This window comes from Mya arenaria, chromosome 12 (assembly GCF_026914265.1).
Source record: "Mya arenaria isolate MELC-2E11 chromosome 12, ASM2691426v1".
In the NCBI taxonomy this organism is placed as follows: Eukaryota; Metazoa; Mollusca; class Bivalvia; order Myida; family Myidae; genus Mya; species Mya arenaria.
The window spans coordinates 10,436,458-10,459,951 of NC_069133.1; the positions used below are offsets into that span (position 1 = coordinate 10,436,458).

At 35.7% G+C, this 23,494-nt stretch overlaps 1 protein-coding gene across 3 annotated transcripts in view; it reads left to right on the plus strand.

Moving 5' to 3' along the window:
- Nucleotides 1-5,129: 5,129 nt before the first annotated feature.
- Nucleotides 5,130-23,494, plus strand: part of LOC128211069 (uncharacterized) — a 30,589-nt gene continuing 12,224 nt past the window's right edge. For 2 of the 3 annotated variants that reach the window (XM_052915469.1, XM_052915471.1), the window contains exons 1-5: nt 5,130-5,256; nt 8,267-8,396; nt 12,746-13,008; nt 14,687-18,871; nt 21,822-22,875. In XM_052915469.1, coding sequence (XP_052771429.1) covers nt 12,945-13,008; nt 14,687-18,871; nt 21,822-22,875 — 5,303 coding nt within the window. In that variant the 5' untranslated portion in view covers nt 5,130-5,256; nt 8,267-8,396; nt 12,746-12,944. Of the gene's footprint in view, nt 5,257-8,266; nt 8,397-9,751; nt 9,849-12,745; nt 13,009-14,686; nt 18,872-21,821; nt 22,876-23,494 lie in introns of those variants that run through there. The other variant, XM_052915470.1, reaches the window with a different exon arrangement.

Sequence of the window (23,494 nt, forward strand, 5' to 3'; positions counted from 1 at the left end):
AGTTCCGGTCGAGTTCCGGCCGAGCATCGGCCGGTGTCCCTTACATCGGTCAGCCACCGGTACTATACTTTCCAAGGCTCTGTCCCACATCGGCCGGAGCTCGGTCGGAGTTCGGCCGGTGTCCGTTAAAAAAACCTCGTCCTCTGGTTGTCTCAGATGCATGGGACACCGGGCGATACTCGGCCGTGCACCGGCCGACGTGTTTTCCGATGTGGTTACGATGGGGCTGCGATGAGGGAGCTCGGTGAGAGCCCGGTGAAATTTAGCTCCGAAGTTAAAATTTCACCGAGCTGCCACCGATGCGGTTTTAAGCAACAAACGCCACGGATGTCCGGCCGGTGTCCGGCCGGTGTTCGGTGAAAATCGCATCGCTGGCTCATCGGAACCTCATCGGCCGGGCTATGTGACTGAGTCATAAATATATGTATCTGCTTTTAGCCAATCATAATATACCTAAAACTTAATGTACATATACTAATTGTTCAATGTTTAAAATCAAAATGCATTGTTAATATCATCCTGGTACGAATGTAGTCAAACTGGTTTTGCGAAAGACAAGTGTAATAAATTAGTTCATTACTTCCTTGTTCCCCCTAGCGAATTAAGGTGGGTACCCTAAGCGGGCGAGGTACTCCTTCCCTTATTTATATTCGATCCAAGATGTAATGAAGGATTTGCACAAAAAAACGTGTGTAGAATACGTCATAATTCACAGACTATTTAATAATGAAAAGTTCTATGTTAATCCACCGAAGGTGGGCGGAGACGTGGGTGCAGTATCAGTCGGAGTCTCTCTGATGAGTCATAGTCTCAGAGATTGTCCTTCAACACGTTATCCCAGTAACGCCCGTACGCTGGTGTTCTAACGGCCGTTCCGATAAAGATCTTAGATAGACCTAGTCGTAAATTGAAATTATCTTAGTATTATATATATTCGTTATGTGCCAACGTATCCGTGAGGATTCAACATTGATCGAGTAGTTATAATGAACACAGAATGAATGACACCGAAAATACCCGGCTATGACATTTATACAGATTTAACGAAAAAAGGTCCGATGTCGGAACAGACCCTTTATTCTCTTTCTCCGAGAAAGGTCATCGGAGGGAGTTGTAAAATTTGGTGAGTGGATTCCTGTGTGACAAGGGAAACTACGTGACCGGGGGCAACCCACACCGATTCCTGTGTGACAAGGAAACTACGTGACCGGGGGGACCACACACCGATTCCTGTGTGACAAGGAAACTACGTGACCGGGGGAACCACACACCGATTCCTGTGTGACAAGGAAACTACGTGACCGGGGGAACCCCACACCGATTCCTGAGTGACAAAGAAACTACGTGACCGGGGGACCCCACACCGATTCCTGTGTGACAAGGAAACTACGTGACCGGGGGGACCCCACACCGATTCCAGTGTGACAAGGAAACTACGTGACCGGGGGAACCCACACTGATTCCTGTGTGACAAGGAAACTACGTGACCGGGGGACCCCACACCAATTCCTGTGTGACAAGGAAACTACGTGACCGGGGGACCCCACTCAGATGCCAGTGTGAAAAGGAAACTACGTGACCGGGGGCAACCCACACCGATTCTTTTGTGACAAGGAAACTACATGACCGGGGGGACCCCACACCGATTCCTGTGTGACAAGGAAACTACCTGACCGGGGGAACCCCACACCGATTCCTGAGTGACAAGGAAACTACGTGATCATTGAAATCCCACCCCGATTCCTGTGTGAATCCCATTTGTATATCCTCAATCGCGAAATATGTTAAGGTTTTTTCTGGTTGTTGTGCGTTTTGTTTCCATTTAGTCATCTAGCTGATAGCATACCAACTCCACCAGCCATGGCATTCGCATGGAAATAGGAAATTAAAAATGTAACATGTGTATCCGGTTAATGGATATGTAAATATAGCATGGCTCGCTATTGGTGTAGAATTTATAGTGATTCGGTTGAGTGTCCGCCTGCAAAGTGAGAGGTCGTTGGTTAGATCCCCACCAGATGCACTTGTGCGAGTTCTGCGGTCCGTCGCACTAGCATTGGGTAATTTTGCGCACTGATCTGAATGGAATTGTCCTTCTAGAATTGTACGGGTGTTATGCTGCATGTACACAAGCGGATTTAGGGGCGCTAACCCCCCCCCCCGCCCCAACCACCCCCACCCCCTCGATTAAAACCGTCCAAGTTTACTTTTTATTTCAATCTTGAAGAAAAAAACTAGTAAAATACGCTGGAATGGTACCATTTAGACCTAGAAATTGTTACAAGTTTGATTTGTACGGCGTACGGTTACTTTTTATCTTTGCCCGTGGGGAAAATAAGGATTTCCAACATGGCCAAATATTTGGATCTACTTATCTGGGTGGGAGAATAATTTTACTAACGGGTAAAGGATGAAACACCCGGAAGTTAAAGATTACATGTTGTCAAACATTCGTCTTTTGGACGTTACATTGTATATCTTTGTTATTTTATTGTATCAACTAAGCGAACATTTCAAAGGAATATTCGTTGACCCAGTTTAAGTCATTTCCATAGGGAATGGATGTAGCTGTTGACAATGCGCTTTCATTGTTTGTATTCAACTTCAAGTTTAACTCCTTCTTTTGGAAGAATGAAACTGAAGTGAATATTTATTTCGGTTATATGCTTTTAAGTTTGGACAGATATTGATAAGGAAAACCACTAGTGGCGTGCAGGCCCCCCATACTCGTCAAAGTTTACTTTTTATTTCAATATAAGGGGAAAAGGTAATAAAAACACCCAAACAATTTAAATTTCGGTTATGAGTGCGGGGCAAATGTCAAAAGTTGTGCCCCTAACTAACATCCCCTTTAACGTCAATTCCTGGATCCTCCCCTGGCATATTACTACATACATGTGACGATGTGTCTACAATTAGTTGTAATGTTGTATTTTATCCTAATCCGCACGTGCCTAGTATTTATATACTGACGGCATTGTGTTTCTGGCTATACTCATCGAATTTTCCGTCGTATCGAACACATCTTGTCTCATTTTATCACAATTGTTGATGCTTTGTTACCTATAATCGATTAGCCATACATTGTTCTCTAGAATGAAATTCATTAAAGCTGCGCTCACAGACTCATAGATTGACAGTTTTGACATATGTTTGTGTCAGAATCAGCTGATTTTGCCATCAATGCCTTCACTTCAGTTCTCACAATAGTCCTCATGAATTATTTGGAAAACAGCCGAATTATTTTTCATAAAGCGTTACAAAAGTAAAGCATTTAGCGATAAAACATCAATTTTCGAACGTAAATGGGAAAATCTGCTGTCTGATCTTTTGTCAGCAGTCTTAACTTGTATCAATAATTTCAAGCATTTAGCCATAAAACATCAATTTTCGAACGTAAATAGGAAAATCTGCTATCTGATATTTTGTCAGCAGTCTTTAATCATATTAATGGTTTCAAGACATTATCGCAAAAACTGGTTACATTCAAGACTAAAAACGGGGTCAAAACTGTCAATTTGTGAGAGTGCAGCTTTAACAAGATAGCGCAGTAAACACGTTTACTTATTCCGTTAAACCGTTGACAGTGAAATTTAGCTCAAACATTTCAGTGACTTAAAATATGCAAATCACTCAAGTTCATACAAGCCAAGACTCCTGATTTTTTCCAGCAGTCTCTTGAGTATTTATGATTCCAATTTTGGTGATTATATTTAAAACTTTTTGGGTTTAGATTTAAGAACTGGAATTCAGATGATTTTCTGAAGTTTTTAATGTTTTGTTTAACTTGTCTCCTGATTTTGAAAAACAGACTTTCTGGAAATGCATTTAAAAATCTAAGCATACATGAATAGTTTCATTCACTCTATTTTGAAGAAAAAAAAGAGTATAAATTTGGATGATGAAAGGGGTGATCAGATTGTCTGATTAAAATGTTTTGACTATTAGATTTCAGTTAAGTACTTTGAGGTCAAGCAAGTTAAGATGTATATACCGCATTCCATAGTGAACACGATTAAAGAAATTTGATTGATCAAAATGAACATGTACATGAATTATTTGAATAGTCCAATTTACTCTATTCATTATCGATTGGAATCGGAAACATAGATATCGGCTAGCTTTAATAGCTGAACACCTACGCTTACATGAGCTTTAGTAGTTTAGCAGTAACCTTTGGGAAATGATCATTATTAGGCCTCGATATTGCCAAGAAAACTAAGGTCAAATCTCAATCTCGGACTCAACTCATTTTATCACATTTCATCAGTTTTCAAACATCGTATATTTTTTACGCCTTTTATGATGATTAAAACCTGTGATCTAGATTCCAAGAGAAAACTTTTCTACAGACAGAAAATACTCGAGTGCAATTCATTGCATTTTAACAATAACTGAAGAATATTTTTGCTCTAGAATTAGTTTTCTTTGAAATATTGACAACATCTATTTATCAATACATTTTATGAGAAAACACGTTTTAAATTTAATCCTTCTATGTTTTTATGTGGTAAAATGAGTTTATTTTGAGACTGAGATTTGACTTGAGCATTTTTGTGTTATTGGGTCCAGGTGTATAGTCTCTGACATTCATTTCATGTCTTTTTCCTTTCATTTTAGCCTGGAATCAGTAACGACATTCTGTAGAGATTTCTGTTTGATGTTCATGTGGCATTTGTACCATATTAAGGGTCTTTTTTATCAGATCGCTTGTCGACCGCCAATATTAAGTAGGAAAACTGAAAAAATCCTATGTCCTAGAAATCTATATAAGTTATATTATAAATACGCTTATTTATATTAATTATATAGTATAGAAATTATTAAAAAAAAATGTAATATAAATATATTCTTTATTTCCTCCTGATAATAGAGATCACAGTGTAATGAGAAAGTAAAGTAAAGCAAGCATAATTGTTATATAACATTCACAAAACAAAGAATTACTCATGCTAAACGAGTTCGTAAAAGCGAACAATACAGGCGGAAGACATCATGAGGGCCTTAAAAATGCAGAAATCTACCAAGGGAGCAAACTCTTAAATATTTAGTTTATCGCGTTTTCGCTCAAATCATGACGTAGTTGGGAATTCGTTAAGTTTACCCAGCCGTTCTCATCGCGTAACGCATTCCATTGATTGCGAGAACCGAGAACGGATGCGTAAAATACTTGATCACGAACATTTGCTATATTTTGCTCTATTCTTGAATTGATGTCCATTTTGACGGTTGTGGATGTTCAAAGAATGATAGAGCGTAAGTATAATTAGCAATATGTTGTGATCAAATCATGCATACTTCATAAAATTGCGGAATTATATTTGCGTCGTCTGTTCAAAGTTATCCGCCACTGGCAAAGTTACTTTGTCCGAAGTAAAAATGGCGGTAAAAACGAACAGAGATGATGCCAGGACAAATTTGGAATTGTGTGTTGCACAGGAATAAAATATTGAGCCATCAATCAATTCAACCATTGTTTTTCTTTTGTTTTGTTTCTGGGAGTGTTTCGATGCGATCGCATGTTGTATGCACGTATTTTGGGTGTTCTATTTTTAGACACGAGTCAATACCTTATGTACACACGTCATGTACATACTGCTGCCAAGATGTCATTACTATTATTGCTTTGACCCCATTAAATTTAGTATTATTACTATACTGGTACATTACTAATTATTAATAATATGATGTGGACGCTTCACTGTCCTCAAGTTCATTTTTGTTATTGCTTCTGGAGACATTTGATTAGATTGTATTAAGTCTTTAAAGGGACATTGCCTGTGGGGACTATAATCTACATCAGTACATGGGATTTGTCAACAACATTGTTCTTTGTCCACCTATTTATGTCCTTGCATGGGTAAGCCCTTAAGGACATTAAATAAAGAATGCATACTGAATATAAAACAATTTGATACAAATAGTCAATAATCATTTGAAAAGAGAAACATACCATGAGTAATGATGCAATATTGATTATTTTTAAAACAGATAATACATTAACTATGTTCAGACCAAGCAAGCGAGTATTTCTCCCTAGATCTTTGCAGCATCAATTCTTTGGCTATTAAAAGACAAAAATAAACAAAATGCCAAAAAATACTCTGCTGTCTTGCAAAGAATTGTTGCATCAAATCACACAAAAATGGTTTTAGACTACTGTCATGTGAATTCTACTTTTAAAAGGACTCGTGCACAATTTTAGGGTCACACATCGAGTGAAAAAAATAGTTTGTTACAATGATAAAAAAAATTGAGTTATCAAATTTATGCTCATATCCAGTCATCTAAATTAGACTTTTGGATGAACAAGCCCGAATTCTTATACTATTGCTTGGCGTCATTTTTTTAACAAGCCCTGCTATATAAAATTCAGAATTTGAGCAAGCCCAGTTGACATTTTACCAGTGCAGGGCTTGTGCTAATTTCGACCACTGCATATCTGGATAAAAAAGCTGCAATTCCATTGATATTTCAATAATATAAGACCAGGAAATAAACTGTTTAAACAGGTTCCTGCCAGATGCTGTTTGTTCATAACAATGAAAAACTTCAATTTACAGATGCGTAGCTAGGGCAAATTTGGGATAATGCAGATCGAAATTAATTCATTGACGGACAGCATATTAACCCCTTCCCCTTCTCAGTTTTTATTTCAAATTTGGGGGGGGGGGTTTGGTATAACCAAAACATTGACCTGTCAAAATTTCATTATGCACCTGCATATTTGGGTAGTCAGCTACACGCCTGATATGTCAATTTCAAGGAAGATGATGATAATCATTTCCAACATTTAATTGTGATTGAGTCCCTTAACAGCAATTCTTAAATGTTCTGATTATTGATAAGGCATTAAAATTGTTTGTTTCTACTTACCTGCCTGACTTTACTTGCCCTACCATATATTTATTTTCGTAATTTCCTTCATAATGTGCAAAATTTTAGTGAACGAATTGACTATTTTTATAGTTCAATTTTTTTACAATAGTGATATGGATCAGTTCGGGTCAGATCCGCCAACAACCTACCAACTTTCCCAATTTTTTGTTGGTATTAGTTGAAAGAAAGAACTTCTTTTGGCCTTAAAAAAGTATGTTTTCTCTGTTCCTGGTTTAAAAAAAGAGAAGTTTTGGGCCGAAATGGGTACAACAATAATTTATTTGGTGTGGCTGAAACAAATGTTCAGACTATTATAAAAGTTGTATGTTGATTGCTGTAAAAATAATAAACTCATTTGCTGAAAAGGTTACCATAGACATTATTTTTTGTGTGTTATTTATTAAGTAAAAGTGTGTGAGTGTAAAATGCTGTATGTCAATAATTCCAATATTAATTGTTTATTTGCATGATTGCATTTTTCAAAGTGTAAATTATATCTCCTATCAGTAATATTTATTTGAAAAAATGATTACTCTACATGTATATTTTCATAAATACTATGACTATTTCCATTGCTTTATTTCTTTGTTAACCTATTTCAAATGGTCAAGATAATGACCATGATTATTTTCTTTGCATTTCATCACTTGTGACCTGCATGTCAATTATTTTCTTATGTTATGAAACAACTGGTGTGAATTTGTATTTGACTTTAGTCTGAATGTTATTTCTACTACCAGCTACAATATTTTATGTAAGCCTAAGGTTGGTCATGGTATTAAATATTTATATTCACCAAGGCATACATCATACCATGTGCTCCATGTACTGTATTGACAGGTTTCCCCCACTGGGTGCCCCACTATCAGGCTATAAACAGTGTCAGCTTGCAGTGTATAGATTTTGCAACACAAAGACAGGGGAGCGAACCTCTGCCTGGCTCTTTGTATTGGCTTTCACAGTTGCTTTGGTTCAATAAGTTGAGAACGTCTTATGGGGGAGAGCTCAGTTGTTTGGTGTTTAAAATGTGTTTAGTGAGGGCTTATTTCTGCTCTGTATGTTTTGCATTTATTTTCCATATAGAATTACCTGAAGGGTTTGGTCGCGTTTGCTTCAGTTAAAAGATTCATTATGATAAAAGAGTAATACAAAAACGTGAATGATAGCATGAACAGTGTGTAATGTAATGGGCTGTCTTACTTATTTAACACCATGTCCTAGATATACTGGTATAAAACAGAATGATTACAAGTAATACTTGAAAGTATATGTAGAACTTGTACATCTTTAAAAAAATGGTTAATTGACAGATTTATAGAACAAAACAGATAGTTTATAACTGATATTTGCTTTCTGTGTATAACAGTTATATTGTTCTGAATTTCAGTCAATTACTGCTGACAAGATCTTACAGTAAAGGACCAACGAAAACAAAGGACGGCTTTCTGAATCACCAGGCGAGACAACAGGGTCTGTGTCCGTGATGAGAAAAATGAGATAAATACACACATTGAAAGGTAAACTACTATTTTCCGATAGGTTATACTTTTTTGAAGTGTTTTTTTATTCAATGCTAGATTTTGTTCAGGAAAAGCTGTTGTGTTTTTCCCCCTATGATTACAAATGGAGGTATTGACTAAATGATGATCATTATCTTGAGGTGTTGTGGGCCTTTGTATGGGAGAACGGAAAGAAGTTTGGATAGTGTGAACAATCAATGACTGAAAGTGTGTTAAAGAATAACCTTCAAAGGCATGTATTAATAACAGAAATAACTAAACAACTTGTATTAAAGACTGTTAAGGAGATATGGTGACTTGCACACTTACAATTCTATTGATGTGCTTGAGGGCTTTTAAATTGACACTCTTTTGCAGTGGTCAAAATAATTTCATACCATACATTAGGCCAAATAAAATTTATACTGTGTTTATAGGTACCACAAATTATTTCTATGTCCAGAACCTAAGTTTGTAAGATGTTTGCCAGGCCTATTTATTTTATTTTTTTATTTGGCATATATACGCCCAAATCCTATTCACATTAAGTTGAGAGAAAGCATTGCTGGGCTTGTGACAATTTTTACAGCCAAATGATGTGGTAACATATTTGTTTTGCCCGAATTTTTCTTGTTGATCCTCAAGCCTAATTTTAACAGCTAATGCTTGCAAAAAAATTAGATTACAATCTTCTGAAGATGTTATAGAACACTAGTATTATATGTGATTGCTGTTGAATGTTTTAAGTTACAAATGAAACAGCAGCCTTTAGAATTTCAATGTGTTACATTATATTTTTTACCTGACTGTCAGCATGTATGCTTTGAAAGTCTCAATTGATATTTTTAGTTATTTTGCCGAAGATGTGGTAAAAAGTCTGTTTTTGTTTTTTTTAAATTTGGTGTTGTGGACTCTTAAGCTTGGCAAATATCAATTGTAAAGATTTTTAAAGGCACATTTATAAACAAAGGGTTGGGTTGAATTGATAGAAATTACACCTTTTTTAAATGACCAAGTTTGTTTGCACTAAAGTAGGAAATTTGTATGGCAATATGCAGGGATGTATTCCAGTATCTTTTTGAACTGGGATTTATTATTGATGAAAAGGATATTAAAGTACTTATGTATGTTGTGCTGTTCATGTTCATTACTTTCATTAATGCATACAAATTTATGTGTATTTCATGAACAATCCAATTTGCATCCAAATCTTGCCAGGATATTGTATTTCCCCATTAAATTGGGACACTTGTGCATGGTTTATCAGCAAGCAAAGAAGCCTATCTGTGCCTGTTGAACCATTGTGGAGTTGGCCACACTATCTGTAATTAGTTTGGGATCGATACACATTGTGGGGCTCGCTAGAGGGAAATACTGTTGAATGGTTCATGAAAAAAGAGCTCATGTATGAATATTGTATTATTTAGTTAATTATAGCATTTTGAGTGGATTACTTTGAATGGATTTGAGGTATTGAAATACTATAATCATATTGACTTTAGTTTTAATCCCTAAAACAGTATTTTTATAAAAATGGAATACTCTGTGCAACCTCTTACGAAAGTATAATCAGTTTATTTATTTTTAAACCTTATTTTCTTGAGATTTACAAGGTTTGTAAAAGTTAAGTTTTATCAATTTTGACAATGAATTTTCTATTGAATTTTCATAGAATGCAGTTATTTAAAGAACACACTATTATAATCAGCTCTCTCTAAGTCAGGTTAAAGGGATCATATGAATAATTTATTTCAATAGCCCATGACATCTTTATTCATCTTCAGGTGATCCATGTATATTTAATTATATACCATTTAAGCTTTTTTGAGCAGTATTAAACTTAGAATGTACTATTATGTTAGAACAGCTTTAAACGATTCTATGTGAAGTATAAGAATTTGATAAATTAATTAGCTATTAAAATAGTTCGGCTGTCTGATATCCAATAATTGCGGAGCTGTTCAAACCTTTTTACCACAGGTTAATAGTCTTCTGATAACATTTACCAAATTGTTTCTCTTTGTATTTTGGGAAGTATAGATGATTAAATATAAATCAAGGCAGGTGGGTGTTTCAGTAAGGTGAACTCATGGCTTCACATAGGGAAAACCTACCCATACATAAGATTTTAGATATATGTTCAGTCTTCCGAAGTATTACCCTAGCCTTGAAAATAGTATTCGGTCTGGCTAATTGAAATAAATCAAACTATAATTTGACTGGTGTTTTGGATTTTGATTGTGTTACTTATGATAAGTTATGGATTTTAATTAAACTATATCCAATGACCCTATATATCAATGATGATGCACTTTGTGTCATAGTCCTGATAAATCAATACAGATAACTGCTTCAACACTGATGTGTCCTTTTAAAGAATGTAAGAAGGGCTTGTATGTAATAGGTATCTAACTTTATTCGTAAATTTATACATGTTAAGTGCGAAACAAAGAAGTAAGAACAAAGTCATTTCCTTTATCAAAAATCTAGATATAACATTGCAAGTTGCATAATAATCCTTTCTAATATAACTTGGATTTTGACACAAAGATGTATACTTGACATGGGTTTTTACACAAGCCTGCAGTTTATCCTGCCATCTGCATCATCTAAAATCCCTAGGGGGCAATTAGTGTCCATGCCATAACTAAACAAACAGGTTAATTGGCCTAATTATTGTTATTCAGGCAAATTTGTAGGTCAAGAGAATGTGTAGAAACACTCATAAAAAAATCTATATTAATTAAGTCAATTATTACCCTAAATTTCTACTAATAGATTTTTGTTAAAACCGCCATTAGCACCAGTATGCTATGTTTATTCTTTTAAAATAAAAATTCTCTTCCAATAGTTTTTTTCTAGGCAGTGACAGATGACATGAAGGTTATCAAAACAATGTTGACTTTTCAAAGAGACATGTTTATAAATACTTGAGTTCATAACGTGACATGATATTGGTCTGTTGGAGAATACTGTTAGCAACAACAATACAGACCTTGTGTGTTTTTGTCCACTTTGTTCTTATGTTCGTGTATATTTTATACGTTGGATATATCTGTGATGGAAAACATGTTTTATTATACATGCATGTACGCATGCATGTAATAAACAGAGGTACATGTAATGTTAATGACTCATGATATGTTTACTAGTTTAAGGATATTGTAAACCACATAATCATTAGTTCCTGTTTTCAAGTTTATTTACTTTAAAATAGTTAGCAAGCTTTTGCAATAGTCTGTTTATATACATTTAATCTGTTCATCTTGGTAATTGTTTATTTTCAAGTTTGGCCTCTTTACAAATGATAATGTATATAATGGTTTAAATTATATTCTTACTGACAAAGCCCTACCTTTTTCTACTGACCTTTACTTATTATTTATCACTGAATGAAGCAGAAGATGAAGCAATTTGAATGTAGGTGTTTGATATTAAGTATTCCGTCAACAACACATTGTTCATCATGATTTACATATTTCATTATTTATCCTCATGAAAATAACCTGAGTGTTTCTCATAGTAATGTTTAAAGGATTTTAGCTTATGAGTTTAAGAAGGGTTCTGCTCCCTGCCCTTTTTTGTCGCACCCCTCTACCTTCATATGCCGTTACATTGAATGCTTATGAGAATCAGATTTTTTTTTTGGTTTTGTTTAAAAACTTTTTATATATTAATTATGCATACATGTACATTCATAATATATTGAGCAGCTGCTGAAACCTAACTACTTTAAGTAAACACAAATTCATTTTTCAAAAGCGTCTTCTCATTACTCACAATTTAATAGACAAGGCTTAAAAAAAAAATACATTTGGTTCGGGTTACCCGACCCTACCTATGGAATAGGTGCCGACCCTACCGTTTTTATAGTCAGTTTGAAAAAAAAAATGAAAAACTAAAAAAAAAAAAAAAAAAAAATTTTTTTTTGTTTTTTTTTTTCAATTGCTTTTCAATATGTAGTTTAAACCTTAAATGCTTATACAGAAGATAACTTTAACACCATTCTCAAATGATGAAAATGATATTCTTATATAAAGCCTAATAAAAAAAACAAAAAAACAAGCCTACCTACCATACCTATTTTTGAAAAGGATGTAACCCTAACCAAACAATTTTTTTTTTTAGGCCCAAGCTATAAGGTAACACCTTCAATATGAGCAACCAATATGTTGGCCATTAAGCCCTATGTATATTAAACTCTATGTATATATAGTTCAGAAAGAAAATATTCATCAATATGAAATTTAAATGTTAAAATACTTCCATTGGAGGTAATAGAACTCTGCTGTGAATCCAGTGCTCATCAAGTTTTGATTTATGGTAGATCAATATTTTTTTCAGTTCATGATCTCACTCCATTTCAGAATGATGACTACCACTCTTTCATAACTGAAGAACCTCTTAAAGCTGTATACTAAAGCATCAACTGATTGTAACCTCCTACATCAGTGTTGAGCACGTCATCCTAGCGGGGAATCTGGTCCAGTACACCCCGGGCGCAAGTGCCAGTGTGCGGACCCCTAGATAAGCAACCATGTCTGGTCCTATGCACGCAGGTCTGTGATGGAGTTCAACCCCCTGGACCTGTTGGCCAGCGCTGCTGAGCTTCAACAAAAAACAGATGACGGTAGGCACCTATTTGTAAAACCTTAGAAGTCTGGTACCTTATGTTTTAAAACATCAGTTGCATTTAAGGTGGCTGATACTTTAATAACATTTTTGTGAATTTTGGATGACTAGTGACCCCACATACATTTGCTATCATTTTGAAAGGGTTTTATGTGCAGGCAATTTACATACAAAAATTACATACAAAAGTACGAGTTGCTCGGTAAACCTCGTTTCCGCTAAACATCCTACCCCTGGGTCGGAATGAACCAATCTTACACTCTCGGCCATGGAAGATACTTATTATCTTCAGATCTGTTGTTTATCTCATTTTATGTGCCCAAAATGATTTTATCTAAGTTGTATACAACTGTCTGCAGCTATCAACATTTAACACAAATTATTTTTCTCATTATTTTTGGAATTGGGCAAGACCCTGTCTGATTTTCAGAATTCATACAAATGAAAAGCTTTAAAAAGAGACAGAAAAAGTTAAGTAAATTTGAAAATGTTTTTCTTTAAGAATACACCAATTTTTCCATACAACTATGGTTTGGAGGTCTGATATTTTAATTTACATTTCGGAAAAAAGTCTGTATTGCCTAAAATTGGTCTGAAAAAAATCCCAGCAGAATCCTCAGATAATGAGCTTCGTTGTGGATTGGATACTCTCAAGGTTTTAAACAGTGTGACACTAGGACAAGGTATATCGTTTGAAGATAAATTGGTAAACTCCATGAAAAGAAGGGGAGAATGAACTATAGACAGTAATAATAGACTACCACTAGTCCTATATCCATTAAAAGTTAAAAGGAATGAGGATAGTGATATTTGCTATTTTGAACTTGGATTTACGCAGTTGTTTGTAACTATTTCTAATGCGCACATAGTTACATATTCGTACAAGTTGACTTACCTTTATCTGAAACGCTATGCTAGGATACAGTTTATTTAATTTGAAACCTATTTGCTTAAGGCTTGTTTTATGCATAGTCACATGATGCGTTGTATGATTGAATATATCCCTAAATAGCAATGTTAATATTAAGTTGTTAATGAAGCTTTAAATACCCTCCGTTTCAGAGAGAATTTTTTTAGCCCAGCTTACATTTTAATCGCTTCAACATCGTGTATTTAATATTTAAAATATATAATGTTGCAATCTGATGTACATATATGTGTTGAATAAAGTATGTTTAAATTAAGCTGTATCCTGTATCTATTTTATTATATGTACAGTAATATTTTATGTTTTATGTATCATATAACTTTAAATGAATGGTGTACTTTTATTTCATTGACACCAAGTTCCACAAATGTTTTTTGATTAAGGACAAAAATAAAGAAGTAAGATAATCAAATACTGTATCCTGTTATATCAGGAAGTTTTTAAATTTGCCTCTCTTATCTGAACTTAAGCCTTAAAGCAGTAGAAATACTCCCTAAATCCTTTGTTACAACAGAATACATGTATTGTAATTTACTTCACATAAACACCATTCATAAGTGGCTGGTTAATCAATAAAGTAATTCTGTCAGATAGACCTTTAATATGAAGTATTAAATCTTGTTACATAGTTAGTATATTACTATTTGTTTCATACCTATACCGGTAATATGAAGTATTAAATCTTGTTACATGGTTAATATATATATTACTATTTGTTACATACATGTTTTTTTCTGTGTTTTTAAAGGTACCGAGAGGATTATCCTGACTCGACAGAAGCACCAGAGTGGAACCAAACCCTCCACAACTGTTAATGGGCAAAAGGAAAACCGGGAAATCCACAACAACAACAATGGGAAAATGCGCCCGAAGCCCAGTGTTGTTATTGTGAAAAAGATGAAGGTGGACAAAGGGCAAGCAGGGCTGGAGAAAATGTTTGATGAACATAATTATGGAAATGCTAAGAAAAGTAATAAATTTGACTTGTTGAAAGATGATAGCTCCGAGTTAAACAGCAATAAAATGAGACGTGCTAGTTCAGATTTAGATACACAAAGCTATGGCCGTTCACATGTAAATGAGGTTTCTGAAGTGGGAAATAGAGATAACACCACAAGTCCTCCAGCCCATAGCCTGACTGTTTCACATACAAATAATAGTGAGTCAGCTGAGAGCACATGCGAAGGGAAGTGTACATGTGGCCACAGTGATAATAAAGTGACATGCTCTAATGCTTGTAGTTATACTAGGACAGAAAATGAAACAAGGGATAATAAATGTTTGAAGTGTACTAACAACTGCTCATGTAGTGGTAATAGATCTTTACCTGTTGAGGATTGTGATAGGATTGAGCATTCAAAGGTGACCAACATTAATACTGGCTTAAATGATAACAAAGATAATTGCTCTGATAAGGTTATTATGAGATGCACAAACACTGGTAGCAGTCATAACATTGGAGTGTCCAAACAAGATGGGGATGTACCAACTAGAATGATTGTGAATAGACTGAAACTGAATGATAAAACTGGGGAATTTATTACACAGAATGGTGCCAAAGTTATAATCAAGTCGCCTTTGAATGGAAATATCAAGAAATCTAATGAATCTCTTACATCAGAGGAATTTAAGAACAAAGCTTATTCAAATAATAATGGAAAGGTGCAAAATATGGTGTCTTTAAAGGGAACAAAAACTGCTAAACAAGAGACATCAAATCACAAGTCTACCTCTGTAATAACTAGTGCGAAAATGCCTTATGTGAAGGTAATGCCAGCAAAGGAGCTGCACTCTGAGACTTGTATCGACAAGAAAAAGCCTGAGACTCTAGTGATCAATATTTCTCGTGGACTTAGCTCTGGCAGCAATCTGACAAAATCAGCAGGTCTTACCAATAGGCAGTCAGTTCAGTCACAAGCAGAAAACAGTGACACATCTTGTCACAACAATAATAATTGTGAAGCAAAAATCTCAAATAATGTTGGGATCATTAAATCCATTGTTGTAAATGAAAGTGTAAATGAATTGAACAAGAAAAACAGTGAATTAAGCACAAAACGTAAGCCTGTTATTTATACTATGGTTCCAAATCGGAAGCCAAAATTAGAGATGCCAGATTGTAATTCCATCAGTTGTCAGGCTAAATCAACAACTTGCAGCACTCTCAAGGCTTTGGATCTGACAGACACCATGTGTACGGATGATTCCTCAACAAGTGTTCATTTGCTTTCCCCGGACAGGCGAAACCCCGACTCTATGGGAGTTGTGGAAAGCCCAGTCTTGTCCACGGACTCTGATCTCATGCATGACGAACCTTTGGATGTAAATATTTGTGATAAAAAGCAAGGAACAATCCTTTTTTCAACAGGTAGTGATACAATAGGGTCAAAACTTACTTCAGATTCATTAGAAACTCAGTGTGAAGCTTTGCCTACACATAGTGAAAATTTACACCAGGATAGTGCTATGGACTTAGAAACAACTGGAATTGACTCGATATCAGATACCAGGGAACTTATGAAAGAATCGAGGCTAGAATCCACAGAAAATCAGGATAGTTGTGATATTCGTAGTGCTAATGACTTGTTAACAGAATCTAAGGGAAATGATGTACCAATTTTCAGGTTTGATTCGGACCATTGTTATGCAGGGGCCCCAGGAGTAAAAACAGGTAGTCAAAATAAGAGTGCAGAAATACATACAGATACACAAACTGTTTCAGCAGAAAAGCCTCATACTCAATTAGAAGAAGCCCGGACTCCATTGGGCTCCACTAGTGAGCTATCCCAGGATAGCGGTTATGAAGACACTACAACACAGTCACCAGTAGCGGACCCACCTGCCACTGTTGTGGTCCCCACAAGTGAGAAATCTGGTGTGAAAAACTTGGTACCTGTCCTTGTCAGTGTGAACAGTAATGGCAGTTTGACCTTGCATGATTCAAACCTTTCAAAAAGCCTTGGAGGCAAGATGTTTGCAATACCTGAAAATTTTGCCTCCGGGATTAAACTCATTCCTGGGCCCAATTTTACTTCACTGGCTCAGCCCTTGATATTGTCACCTGTGGGAAAAAGTACGTCACCAGTGATAGTAGAAGCACCCAAGCAGACACCCAAACTGGTTCCAACTAGAGCAGAGAGTATTCTTGGATTGTTGAGTCCACAAAAAGCTGATCTTAAATCTGCTTTCCAGTTATCACAGTCGGCCAAGCTGCAAGCCTCCCCTCCAAAAGTTGGCAAATTTAAGATTGGATCATTTGCATCATTTAGTAACTCTGGTATGGGCATTGAAAGTAACACACCCATATCAAATATGGGCAGTTTGAACAAATCTCTAATGCCAACATCTGCACTGGAAATTGCAGAAAAAATGAAAAAGCCGTTGTCCAGAAGCAGGTCAAACAGTGGCAAATCTTCACCAGCAACTGACAGTCTTGGCTCACTTGTACAGAAAGTAAAGGGCAACTTGGCTCATTCTCCGGTGACAGCTGTTGAAAATGGCTTCAGCACGCCACAAGATCATATTCAGCATGATCACGACTATTGTACAAAGAATCTTATGCCCACTATGGTCACAAGTTTACTAGAGCAAAGGCTATTGCAGAAAGATGTCCCAAAATCTAAGCCTGTTCACCATGGTAAAGGAAAGAAAATTGACACAGACTATCACAGAGATACACATAAAACAGAAAGGAGTGGTAAAAGAAAAAGGCTTTCCTCATCTTTGTCAAAGTTAGACTCTTTGGATGATATAGAAGTTGACAGTGAAAGTGACACACAGAGCATACCAGATAAACCTAAGGGAAGGTTTGAGAAATTTCTTGAAAAGACTCGAACCGCAGACCCAAAAGTGAAAATAACAGGCAGTAGTAATTTTCAGGACCAGTTTGTTTATTTCATGAACACGACCAAGCGTAGCAGAAGACGTGAAAGTAAAGACTCTCCGCTACCATTGTCAGGGGACCGTGTATTTATACCCCCTAAGCCTGGAGATATTATAGTGCCTCATTTGACCGACCAAGACATTGAGAACTTAAAGTTACGGTCCAAGAATGCCAAGAATTCCAGTCTGCAGGGTTCCAATTTCCTGAAAAATGAATTTATGGCTGCTAAGCTAGCCAATCAGCAGTTTTCAGCTCAACCTACGAGCGAGTCTGCAGATGATGAAAAGAGTATCATCAACACCATTCTCAGTATGGAAAATGATGAAAGTTTAGCTTCTCCAGCTACTAGTGAACCCCCAGGATATAACGAGTCTATGGAGATGTATGGTCAGGGCATTGGTAATGAATCAAATGACATCATGAACTTATTCTCTGAGCAGATGAATTTAACCCAAGAACAAATGGATTTATTGTTCAGTGCTGTAGATGAGGTGCAGAATTCCTCCCCAGGACTGTTGAGCTCTGATAAGCTATCCCCAGGTTCAACTAACCCCACATTAAGTCATTTCCCTATCCCTGAGTTTGGGGCAACCACTGATTTGGTCAGCACCCCTGTGCCCAATTCCCAGACCCCAGGTTCATCAGAAACAAACATTCTAGGCACAAGCCAAACATCTGTTACCGATAAACAGTCATTGGAGGATAATGTAGTGTCCGGGGCTCAAAAGGTTATTGAAAAATCATCCGTTGCACCAGCAGTCACTACAGCAGCTGATGCTATTGCTAGCACTACAACTACAACTTCTTCCTCCAGCAAGATGGCAGTTACATCAGAGACCACCCAAGCTGTTGCAGCGGGTAGTGAACCCCCTGCAAACCTCACAGTATTATCAGCAGCGACTGCAGCAACTGCAGCAACAGCTACAACAACAACAACAACAGCCCCAGTTCTGTCTGACAACACCACAACAACAACTACAGCTGTTACTGGTGGAGAGCCGTCGATACAGATTCTTGATGAGGGCATTAAAGATGCGAGCTCAGAAACTGGTGTGTAATTTGTATCATAACAGAATTTTCATCTTTAGATATTAAAGCTAATTAATGTTTTTCTTGCGGTTAACAATCTATTGAAACTGATGGTACTGCACTTTAATCTATTGCTTTGATAATGTTTTCATCCGTCAGTGTAGCTAGTTTATTTAAGGATGTTGTCATTAAGACTAATCAGAGCATAATTATTTGAAATTGTTTAAACTTTGTCAAATGTCTGAAAAACAGGATGTAATGAAGCCTGTCTTGAGTGACAAGGGTTTCTTATTTAAGACGGAAACTAAGAGGCCATCTATTGTTAGATCAGGAAACTCAGTTGAATACTAAGTGAGTGTCAAAAATCAAATTACGATTTTAATGTGAACATTTATATTCAAATAAACTAGTCTTGTTTCAAAATATCTCTGACATTATGACAAAGAATATAAAACAAGTAAAAAAATAGAACTCCCCCACCAAAAAGAGGTGTATTAGAACATGGTGTTTTTCCTATTCTAAATATTTCGGTTTTATTTTAAATGTTTGGAATGAGTGCATATTTGATTATGTTGCATCTAGGATGTAACTTTGTAAGTAATCCATACATTGTAATTGATTGATGAAATTTAAATCCATATGGAGTTTTAATTTGTTTATACACTGTATATAGCATTGTTTAAAGTTAGTTTGTATGCAAGTCATACTGTAATTTTAGAATACCATGTTGTTATGTTTGTATTGAATAGCATTAGGAAAAATTTCCAATACTTTATATTGTTAAACCAAAGTAATTTATATGAGGAAACTTCCAATTCCCCAAGCTATACCCCATATGCCATAATGCAATATTGATTTATCTGCAAGCTGTGGAAGTTTGAAATAGGTTGTATTACCAGTCACAAGTGCTCTGAGAGGAAAAAAGATTAAACTTTCTTTCATAAATGAATAATAAAAACAGTCAAGTCTTTAACAAGATTTAAACCAACCAACTTAAAATTAGTTTCAACACTAAAGTACATACATGTAACTTTATGGAAGTTAATAAATAGTGCAAGATCAATTATTTGATAGATGTCAGTGATACACCAGTCATGATGCATTCATTTCATTAAGGACAAAAATATAAGAGAAAAAAACAGTTCCTAATATCAGGTTCTGTATTAAAGATTGATGGACTTAATATCTGAGTTTGTAGCCACAGTCTATTAAGTAAGAATGCAGTTGGCCTTTTGAAAATTGATCTTTTTACTATAATTATCTAATATCAGCCCACAGCTATTATTTGACCTCCAAGTATGTATAGGCACACATTTCAATCTTATGAATAATCAAATACTTTTTTCGTACAAAAGCGAAGTGTATAGAATTTTAATTTCAGTAGTATAATGGTTAGTTTAAAATTAAGAGTGGCCTTTTGACACAAACCTTATGTTTCTAGAATTTGATCATCTAATAAAAAATAACATGTTGGGGAGATTAACCTTACATTTCCAAATGTTTGATAGCTGTACATAGCCCTTAACATTTTTGAGTCCTTCCTGTTTCGAGATAAAACCACATATACATGTATCTCGCATGTATCATAAATATAACTGGCATTGCCTGTATTGAGAACTTATTAACAGTACATTTAGCTGTAGAGTAATGGAAGGGCGATGCCTCCTTTGGTAGCACCCTTTTGCCTATATAGAAATAAATGCTTATAGATAAGGCCTAAAAAAAATAATTGTTTGGTTAGGGTTACATCCTTAAAAAAAATAGGTAGGGTAGGTAGGCTTTTTATTTTTATTTTTTATTAGGTTTTATATAAGAAAATAATTTTCATCATTGGAGAATGGTGTTAAAGCTATCTTCTGTATAAGCATTTAAGGTTTAAACTTAATATTAAAAAGCAATTTAAAAAAAAAACGAGATTTTTTTTTTTTTTTTTTTTTTTTTTTTTAATTTTTAAATTTTTTTTCAAACTTACTATAAAAACGGTAGGGTCGGCGCCTATTCCGTAGGTAGGGTCGGGTAACCCGAACCAAATGTATTTTTTTTTTAAGGCCTAATCAAATATTTCTTTTGTTTTGATTAAAATTATGATATCATTATAAGTTGTTATAAACTTAACATATTCGTAAGTTGAAACCTAATTTTACTACACAGCACAATTTGTAACCTTTTCTGTCAAATTCACAATGTTTTTCTGCCCGAATTTTAACATTTTTAGTAGTTTCTTGAACTAGCTAGGCTGGTAAATGATTATATGTGTCTAGTGTTAAATGATACTTTCCCCGACGAAACAGTGACTGTTCAAATGTTGAAAATGACATTCAGCTTGACATAAAAATAAAAACTTGACTTTGCTACCCAACTTTTTTGCATTTAAAATCAGAAAAAAATGGCCTGGTCTTGGTAGAACTTTTTATAGAAATTGAGAATTATGGCCAGTGCTCCAGCTAGGCCTAAATAGCGCGGTGGGCCACTCTGCTGCCTTTTTGTTTGACAGAGTTAATTTTCAAAATAAGTATAAAATAACACATTTATTTTACATAATTGACACTAAAGTAAAGATAGCAGCTAAGGTGTTCATAACAAACTATTATTATTGAAAGTAGTTACAACACATACACAATAAACATTGTACATTGACTCTTGCAAGTGCCCCATTATCAGTGCCATTAAAAGTGCCCCATTAGGCTAATTTAATGCACATTAAAAGTGCCCTTCTGACATGGCACCCTGCACTTTTCAAATCCTGGCTGGAGCACTGATGGTGAATGATCAAGCTCACAATAAAAACCGCATACCATACTATTTATTGGTGGTACTATTGTTACTGAAAGGGGACACTTCTCATTATAAATACTGTAGTCAAGTGCGTTCATGAAGAACCTTGATATATTATGCGTTCATAAAAAGAGTCTAGATATATTTTTCATATCCGTCGTTATATTTTGTCCTTATAAGTCGCTGTTTTTTTTAGGGTTGGAGAAAGAATCAATGGAAGTTGATGCACATGGAAAGGAGACTGAGCAAGTAGAAGAGGTTAAAAATGAAAACACTGCCCCTCCATCGCCTGGTGGCTCAATACCACAATCTACAGAAAAAGAAAATGTTTGTGAAAATTTAGAAAGCAACACATTTTTGACCTCAAATCAAGAGAATGACCAAAAAACACTAAACTCAGATAGTTCCTCAGCTAATTTTAATTCACTGCCACCAACACCCAGTAACACTGACTCTGGTAGCATTTCACAAGAATCATCCCTCCCTGCGTTGGCAGACTCAGTATCTGTATCAGAAAAGAGCTTGTTCCCATCAGGTGTTGGAAGTGCTGCTACAACTGTTGTTCCTGACCTGACGATGACCCAGTCAACTCCGTCTTTGACCTCAGACATCTCTCTGTCACAACTGGACATTCTTGGCAATGACTTTAAGCTAGATGGGTATAAATCGGACCTGTTTACCGATACAAGTGTTCCCCCGGTCTCTGCGGGTTCTTCTGTGGGCCCCTTAACTCTTCCTCAGGCTACCACTTCAATAGATTTCCAAGCTTCTAACTCCCTGATAGACTATCAGGCACCATGGATTGTGACTATGAGCATGTTCTGGAATGATCTGCCCGCTATAATGATTAAGAACCAGCCTTTTGTGAGGTTGGTAGACATTCACAAACAAATATTGCCAGCAAAAGACACAGGTATCCTTAAGAAACGTTGCCAGCTAATGGGAATAAGAGTGGAAAATTGTTCAGAAATGCAGAGGTACTTTATTGTGCAGTATGGAAGAGCAATAAACTCTAAAAGTACCTTGATAATATCTCAGGAAAATGCTAAAGAACTAATTGGATATTATGTGAACCCGCAACCTAAGTCATCACATCCAAGCGATCACAAGTCAATAATCGACCACCGGCGTGAGCAGCTCCGCCGTATTGCCCTTGCGAGACGGGCGGCCATGAAAGCCCAAAAGCCTGTGGACAAGAAGGATGACCCTCGTGAGATACATGAACACAAGGACACCAGTGGCACAGACAGGTTTGAACAGTTTGAAATTCATAACTGTCACAGCACTAATGTGCAATATATGTTGATAAAATCTCAATAGTTTTTCATTCATGAATATTTAAAGAGCAGTGTATATTATTTGCATTAACAAAGGAAGGATCAGTTGTGTCACACAGTTTTAGATTAAATTTGGAGAAAATCTGCATACATGAAACAGTCATTGAATTTGACTTTTGTATGATCAAGCCCAAATTCTGACGCTGATGTTTGGCAACAAATATTTAAACCTTGCTTTATAAAATCCAGAATTACAGCAAGCCCTGGAAAGCATTTTTACCTTTGAGGGGTTTGCTGACTAAGACTCGCCATGAGTCGTCATGATCTATATCTTTATGCATACATACAGTTGTATACATGTTTGATTAAAATGTTGAGCCCAATTATAGCATGAACTTGAACTTAAGATCTAAAGACACGTGTCTCTGAATAAAGAGCTACATGTACACTATACTGTACATGGATTGTTTCACTATCCTATAGTTCATAAATTATGAACTTTAATCTTTACTTGAACTCTTCACTCCATCGCTGACCTTTTCACACACTGTTCATGATGAAACCAACCCAAGGACATTGGCAATTCATTGCT